The sequence below is a fragment of the Tribolium castaneum genome, chromosome 8 (assembly GCF_031307605.1).
Source record: "Tribolium castaneum strain GA2 chromosome 8, icTriCast1.1, whole genome shotgun sequence".
Taxonomy (NCBI): domain Eukaryota; kingdom Metazoa; phylum Arthropoda; class Insecta; order Coleoptera; family Tenebrionidae; genus Tribolium; species Tribolium castaneum.
The window spans coordinates 7,295,782-7,304,739 of NC_087401.1; the positions used below are offsets into that span (position 1 = coordinate 7,295,782).

The 8,958-nt window shown below is 32.0% G+C and overlaps 1 protein-coding gene across 1 annotated transcript; it reads left to right on the forward strand.

Moving 5' to 3' along the window:
* Positions 1-901: 901 nt before the first annotated feature.
* On the forward strand, positions 902-2,579 carry LOC657462 (cytochrome P450 6BK3). The gene is made up of 2 exons (XM_961344.4): positions 902-2,303; positions 2,349-2,579. Exons 1-2 carry the CDS (start codon positions 947-949, stop codon positions 2,510-2,512), a joined length of 1,521 nt encoding a protein of 506 aa, XP_966437.1. The 5' UTR covers positions 902-946; the 3' UTR covers positions 2,513-2,579.
* Positions 2,580-8,958: the final 6,379 nt, after the last annotated feature.

Sequence of the window (8,958 nt, forward strand, 5' to 3'; positions counted from 1 at the left end):
CTTCTCGTAGATGCACTGTTGCCAAAAGATGGACCTGTTGATAGAATATTTTTAAATTCTACTTTAAAACTGTATAAAATAGACATTTTTACTCAGAGATTGAACGGAAATTTAATTTCAATTTGAGAATTTTTGACTTACATTTTTTGTAAACTGTATTTGTGCAAACTGGGTGATGTTTTTTTATGAGCTGAAAGGCTAATTTTTTCTCAGAATTTTCTTATCATGAATTATGGTTTAGCCGATGTTAGTTTTTTTTCTTCTACAAGTACTCTTTTTATGACATTTGTTTTTCTAGGGATGACAATGACATAACTTTAAATCTGTAATATAAATTGAAACATAAATTAGGAGATATCTAATTTATGTTTCAAATAATACAGTAAGTAGGTATGAAGGTATGTATTTTTGTTTATTTAAGACGAAAAATTTTGGTTTTCAAAACTTCAAAGATGGGCAATTTCGCTAGTTGTACAGAAAGAGAAATTTACATACACTTGGAATAAATTTGCAGAACTGTACAAAGTTAAAAACAAACGATTAATTTAGACAATGCAAGTTGACATTTGTTTTATTATAGCTTTGTAGCCACTCTGGTGACAATTTTGAAGAGATTATTATCTTATCTTAGACACGCAAAATCCACCTGCAAATGTTTCTTTGAAATAAAAAGTCATTGTAATTACGTTGCTCTCAGTAAAAAAAATTAGCAGAAAATTAATTGATATATTTCCTGTAACGGCAATCAAACTAATAACTGTATTATTTCTTTAAAATAAAAACACCCAACTAATTCAGAAAACACCAAGAAGGTCTACTAAAATCCTTATCTCCGTACTCTGCTCTTATCTTTGTTTACAATATTTTGTCAGCATGAGTGCGTGCACCGAGAAAATAATTCTATATAAATATGTTGGCTCGTTTCTTAATCTAGTGTAATCAAGCCATGTTTGTTTCCAACTCGTTACTTGGCGATTTGATCGCTCTTTTTGTAACTCTTGGGGTGCTCCTAACTTTTTATTTCAAATGGACTTACCAGTACTGGACCAGACGTAACGTCCCTCAAATTGACCCTCACATACCTTTTGGAAACATCTCTGAGTCAATCAAGGGCCGAGAGATTGTGGGAGTGACATTCAAGAAAATCTACCAACAACTCAAAAGTCAAGGGTGCAGACATGGTGGCATTTACATTTTCACACAACCATCGTATTTTCCCATTGACTTGGATTATATTCGTAATATTTTGACGAAAGATTTTCAATATTTCGTCGATCGGCCCTTTTATGTCAATGAGAAAGATCCACTCCAAGCACATCTCTTGAATTTGAGTGGCACTAGGTGGCGCAATATGAGGTCCAAGTTGACTCCAACTTTCACCTCAGGTAAGATGAAACTGATGTTCCATATAATGGCAGAAAGTCAGAGCGATTTACTGAAACGAATGGATAAAGAAGCTGAGTCACTTGAACCGATCAATATCAAAGAGGTTTTGGCATGTTTTACTACAAATATCATCGGTTCCTGTGCTTTTGGACTCGACTGTAAGGCTCTGGAAGATGAAAATTCTCCGTTTCGTCAGTTTGGGAAAAAATTATTTAAGATATCAGTTCTCCACCGCTTGAAACGCACCTTTGCTGCGACTTTCCCCGACTTTGCAAAGTTTTTACGGATGTCAAACAGTCGGAAAGAAATCGTCAAGTTTATTATGGACATGGTAGAAGGTACGATTGAATATCGAGAGAAAAACAATTACTCCAGAAACGATTTTATGCAACTTTTGATCGACATGAAGAACAACAAACCAAAGGGCGATCACGATGGCAAACCCTTGACCCTTGACGAAGTCGCATCTCAAGCTATAGTTTTCTTTGCTGCAGGTTTTGAAACTTCGTCAACTCTCATGACTTTCGCCTTCTACGAACTTGCCAAAAACCCTCACATCCAAGACAAGTTGAGAGAGGAAATTAATTTAATTCTGGCAGAACATAATAATGAAATTAGTTATGACGCCATCCAAGAAATGAAATACTTAAGCCAAGTGATTGACGAGACTTTAAGACTGCACCCTCCAGCAGCACAAACTAGTCGCAAGTGCATTAAAGATTACAAAATTCCGGACCAAGATATTACAATCGAGAAAGGAACAAGTGTTACAGTTTCAATTCTGGGGATTCATCACGACCCGGATTATTATCCGGACCCGGAAAAATTCGACCCAGAACGATTCACTGAAGAAAATAAGAGTTTAAGGCATAATTATGCGTTTTTGCCGTTTGGTGAAGGTCCCAGAAACTGCATTGGTGAGTTACTTGGTGGTTTAGCTTTGACGTTAATGCTTGTTTTAGGAATGCGGTTTGGTCTCTTGCAGTCGAAGATGGGCTTGGTTTCATTAATCAAAAATTATAAATTTACAGTGAATGAAAAGACCAAAGAGCCAATTACTTACCAGCCAGCGCATGTTGTTTTGGCTGCTCAGGGAGAAATATGGCTCAATGCCCAAAAAGTATAATTTTATCCTTATACAATAGCCAAATTGTTCATTAAAAAGATAAGAAATAAAAAACACAAGATTCCCATTCGTATCTCTTGAGTAAAAAATGTGTAGTGTTCGTTTAAATTTGCGGTCAAATGTTTCAAAGCTAAAATAATTAATTTAATGTAGATATTCAGACTTTACTTGCGATCCCTTGTGATATACAAGGTGTGTTAAAATGATTCTCGTCAAATTATCCTTGAAATTGGTTTACATGTAAAACAATTTCTACCGCTTTGCTCATTTGAATTCGCTGTCAATAAATGTTAAAACTGTCAGTAGTGAAATTCAATTAAAAAGCAAATAACATGTTACACTTTGCGGAAAACACTTTTATTACCGAAGCATATTAATAAACATAGTCATTAATATGTCACTTTTGCACAGTCACTCCCCAAATACAAAATTCATATCTGCATATTCTTTGTTTGAATATTCGACCATATTGCAAAACTTTAAATTAGATATTTGTTTTATCAAAAAATTGTATAAAGGTTTTCGTTCCCATTTTGCCTCATAAACTCACCCTGAAATTCTTGGGAGACAATTGCCTAACACCCTGTGTACGAAATTCACAGGCGACCAGCTGAAAATCATTTTAACACTACTTGTATAATGAATCGTTTGTAATTCAAGAGAAATAAAAAAATTAACTATGTAAACTAAAGTCAGTTTTTCTTATTTCTACATTTGTCATTTTGTACAAATGTATGAATGATTTTAAAATAAATGTTTGGTGTGCCGAGTTTTAAACTGTCTTTTTGTAAATCGACATCATGTTTATACCTACATTTATAATAAACACAGAAATAAAGTAATTTGGTCTTAATTACACCCCAATTATAAGCTTACTCAGAATGAATTATTTTGGTCACTTTATCATATCTAATTATTTTATAGTATAATGCAGTTAAAACGCTAGGTTATAAATTTAAAAGGAATCTCGAACTCGCTTTCGGGGTGTCGATAATAAAACTGTCGGCCTGACCGGCTTAGGGTGCTTAAAATTCTGTGGTTAAGCTGATGTCACAACAAAGAATGCATTTGTTATTTACAACATTACCTAGATTGGTTTTATTTGATATTTGTATGCCCAAAGAAGATGTTCTATTGTTTAAATTGTTAAACAGTTTTATTTTGAAGTGTTTATTTAATGAAAAAGGAAAAACGTTATAAAATACAAGTAAATCACGATAAAAAGTAACTAATTCAAGGCGTTCTCCGAATTGTCAATTTCTCGAATTACTGAATTAGTTTATCAAATTAAATTTTAATTTTAATTTAAGATTCGATTAACATATGGTCGAATTAAAAGATTTGACTGTAGATGGGAACATAGGTGTTATGCAATGAAACATGCGTAAAAGAAAGATCCATTTATTTTCATTAAAAAATCAAAGTAGAAATAGGGAGTTGGTGTTTTCTCTTTTAAATAGCAATAACTATACTTTCCCAAGAATATAAATTTTATAAAAAGGAATAACGTATAATAACGAATAACACTTCAAATACCTATGGTCACTGGTAGAGTAGAAAATTAACAAAAAAATCTTTAGGATCAAAGAACTCAATTATGCAATTGCCAATCATCTTTTTTTTTAATTAATTTTTATTTTGTTTTTTTATTACTTAAAAGTGTACTGTCAAAAACAGTATGCAGAAATGTCAGTTGTTATATACAAAAATAAAAAAATTACGTTATCATTCAAAAACTAATTACGTCATAAATGTTGCTATAGCATGCACACAGTTGAGGCCCTTGAAAACTAAGACATTCCTTTTTAGCATATTATTAGCTATATTTTAAAAATTAACAAAGTGTAAATAAGGTTTTTATTAAGAATAACAGTGTACAATGGCGAGCACATTTGACATTTCACTGACACAATCGTGCGCAATACTCTATCCTTTTTGACAATTAAATGACATAAGTATCCAAAATTTTTTGCTCGCCATTGTAGGTGTCATTTTTTGACGAAACAAAGTCGTGTGAAATTTTTATCAATCATTATTATCAATTTATACACTAAAATTTGTACATATAGTTTAGCCAATACGAGTTTACTGTTTTAAATTAAAATTAGTAAATAAAGCACATTAATTAGGGTTTTGTTAGGTGCTTCTAGAAGTGACTTTTGTCTTTTGAAAAAGAGGAACCAAAACCAATTAAAGGACTAGGCACCCTTCTTATGGGAATTTAAGGACCACTCAAATTGGATAATTTTTACATCAATGGATGCATCTCAAAAAGCTGATCAAATCATATCATTGCGCCAAACGTGTAGCTTGATTAGGAACGCCAGAAATCGCGATTGAATTTAAATTATTTCTATTGTTGTAGATATTAACTTCTGTCTGCTTAAATCCCTATTTCCATAAAAGTGTCTGTTTCCTATACCTGACCCCCAATCCAGTAATTGTACTAATACCGCAGTGTTCTAAATCTCGAAGATTTACAAGCTCTTTGTACTCACCGAAAAACCGCCCCAGTGCTTTTCTTATGGGACAAATCTTCACTTTGATTGCAATTTCCCGCGTTCCTAATTAAGTTACACGTTTGGCGCAATGATATGATTTGTTCAGTTTTTTATGACGCATCGATTAATATAAAAATTACTCAATTTGAGTGGTCCTTAAGTTCCCATAAGAAGTGTGCCTTTACCTTAACAATTTCTGGGTAATAGAAAATTAGCCAGGTGTGTGCTCACAAATAAAGTGCTTTTTAAATACCAGCCTTAGATAAAGAAATTAAGAGATAAACAAGTTACCTATTGTAATACCAATTATAAATAACTTGAAACCCCTAAATTATTATTAAGAGGCTAATCCCTTTTCTAATTACATGGTTTAACTTTCTCTGGGTTGGTTGTTAATTTAAGTCATTATTGTTTCATCAACAAGACTAACAAGAAAGTGATACGTGACAAATCTAATCATTTTTAGCAGGTACCTACTCTTGGGTCTGTTAGTCAAACCCAGACCCTCCTGTCCCATTGTAAATCTTTCTGAGGATTTGTCTAGTCAACTGCTATAAATCATCGCCCAATAAATTTTGTGCTTCCAATGAATTAAAATTTTCGCGATAGTAATCTTATTTTTAATAACAGAAAATAATTAAAAATACCAAGCTGTTTGAAATAAAAATGTCTATCGATTGGCCGGATAGTTTTTTCATTTTGAAGTCTTGGTGTCTTGATACGTGTGTTAGTTCGAAATCGTGTTTATTTAAATAGCCATAATTTATTGAGCACTAGATTTTTTAAAATTTTCTAATGGCTATTTTGTAAATATCATTTCTAAGATACATTGAGATTTAAAACGATGTTGATATCTTTTCAAATGACTTAATTATAGCCACAATTCTTTTACATTGAAAACGCCATAAGACGAATACATTTAACCTAGCCTTGACAATGAGATGTAGGTAATCTTGGTATTGTTTCGGAGTGTTTCACAAAATTTTCAAAGAACGTCATAATTATTTTGCTGTAAAGTCCTATGCAGGTATAATAGTATTTTTTATGTATTTCAACTGATAATCATCATTTGCTAAAAATTGCTTAGGTTTTTTTTTCTATTGACACAATTTTTTTCAGATTGTTGTTACAATTTTTTGAAAATATTGTTAATATTAATAAAATGGAAACATACAAATTTTAATCGAAATTTTATGATTTCTAGCGTCATTTTTAAATAAACGATGCTTCAATAATGTCTTGGGCAAAGCATTCTTAAGAAAATTGTTGCTGTCCCCAAAATTAAGTTTATTTCAATTTTTTATTTCAATAAACAACATTTAAGCATCGCATATTTTAAAAGGGCATAAGAAATAATATTTCCTTGCATTGACTTAATTAATATTCATTAACGTGTTGATGAATTAATTAATTTTATCACATCCAGTCTACTATTAGACCAAAATATTGCTACTAGGAGACGTCTTATGATATCAATATAACCTATAGGTTTTATATACGGATATCTAAAACAAGGATATAAAACGACGTACAAATAAAACGTCCCCGTCCTCGATAGTTCTGTTAATGTCGCCAGAGGCGCAGTTTTTCCATTACCGTGTAAGTTTTCAGAGCAATGTGTTGTAATTAAATAACGGTTAGCACAAGGCGAATAAAAAAATTCAGGCATATAGAGCATCACATGCTCAGTAATAGGAGATAAAAATAGTGCAAAAATTATATCTCACACTATATTTAAAAAAATTCAAAGTTTTACCAATTCTCACACTACCCCATATTTTTCATAACGATGCGAATTCAATTACAAATACTAGACAAATGTTCAGAGTAAAGTTGTAGAGAATTAAATTCCCTTTAAAAAAGTCTAAAGACCATATCCCTACCTTCAACCATTTAGCCCCCGAAGTCATTCGGTCGTGGTCGAATTGGTTTCCAATAATCTCTATAAGTATAATTCTGTAAAAGGTAATGGTCGAATTGGTTCCCGCATGAGCAGGTAGGTAAAAAGGATTAAGCCAAATATATGTTAATATTTTAGATTTAAAGCTTGTAGAAATGTTCAAATAATTATTTTCTTGGCACAAAATCCAACAACAAATTTGATTTATTCATGGTTAACTGGTTATTTAAAAAAAGGAGAATGTAATTTTTTAAGCCCAATGCTCTCCTGTAAACTTCGTAAAATGTTTCGTCAAGCAATGACTATTAAGACATCTCACATGATGACGTTGCGTTCGTTAATATGTCTATTAATACTATTAAAGCATCAAAGTAGAGACAAATTACAAAAATAATTTTAACATTTTTCGACATAGTACCCATTAAGTTCTATGCGCCTTCTTCATCGTTTTGGAAGTACTTGAATACTCGAAGAAATATTTATCCGTAGCCTTTAAATTGTTATAATACGATTTGTTTTTTAACGTTTTGGAACTTGTAATTTTGTTCATACACTTACAAACGCCATTTCTGTTATCATAATACTTTAATCTGTTTACCTGACCGATGGGAACCAATTCGACCATCCCCGGGAACCAATTCGACTATAATTAGAGAGGATTACAGAATTTGGGAACCAATTCGACTCGTCAAAGCCGTTCAAGCGATGGATTTCTTTCATTTTGCCGGTGGTAAAACATTGGAAAATGAATTTATACCGTTGAAGATAGACGTATCGTGTCGCGGACGTTTTTGTAGAAAATTTAATTCTCTACTACCTTGTTTCTTTGACTTTTTTGTATCTTCAACCGTATTTGCTGCGTTTGCAAAAAATATAAGGTAGAACGCAAATTGATAATTCTAAGCGATAATTTTTTGGGCACCGTCGCCTATTTATTAAAACGCTGCGAATACGGTTAAAGATACAGAAAAAGTGTAAGGAACAAAGTTGTAGAGAATTAAATTTGCTACAAAAAAGTCCGCGACACCATATTACTATCTTCAACGGTTTGGGTATAAATTCACTTTCCCATACTTGACCACCACCGCGAAACTGAAGGAAATCCGTCGCTTGAGCATCTTTGAACGTCTTCAAATCCTAAACCGTTGAAGATAAAGATGTGGTCTCTGACTTTTTTAAAGGAAATTTAATTCTCTACAACTTTCTTTTAAACATTTTTCTTGTATCTTTAAACGTATTCGTAGCGTTTTGAAAAATACGGGAAAAAGTGCAAATTTTAAATTTGAATTTTTTTTTCTCATGTTTCTCATGAAAATTTTAGACCTCAGTTTTTCTCAGTCTGTCGAGAATGCAAAGCTCAACATTTCTGCATTTTTTCCAAGTAATTATTTGTTGAATTTCAGTTAATTTAGAACGATTTGTCACCGAGACGGTATAACGCTCGAAGCGCTCTCATTTTACTTTGCCGTACTATTTTTTTTGGGTTCACAAAATCCTGGGATTTTGTATCTCGTTTCGCCTCCTAATTATAGTCCTTCGTAATCTTATGAAAACATCATAAGACCCGTAACAAAATGAAACTGCAACTTCTACATTTACCTTTACATTAAATGAGAAAATAGGATTGGTTTCCTCTTTATTCGACGTTGAGGACAGATTTACTTGAAACGAAGCTGGAACTAATGCAGTATTTCTATTTTAAAAATTAATTTGACAAACGTAACTTCAAACTTAGAGAATTGAACATATAAATCACAAGTTTACCATTTAATAATACAACTGCACTATAATTCTCAACAAATTGGAATTGTTACTAAATTCATTTATACATAAATATTTATTATACGAACATGTAACGTGTAACAAGCTGCGAGTTAACAGATTTTTTCGCGAGTGTAACACAAGATTTTATTTGATATTGCCTTTTAAATCATCCAAATTTAATGGTAAAATAATATTAGTCAACAAATTTTTAGTCAATGACGTTTTTCTAAACATGAAAGAGGATAGGAGATGTGAAATCTCTAATACGAAATTAATGACTT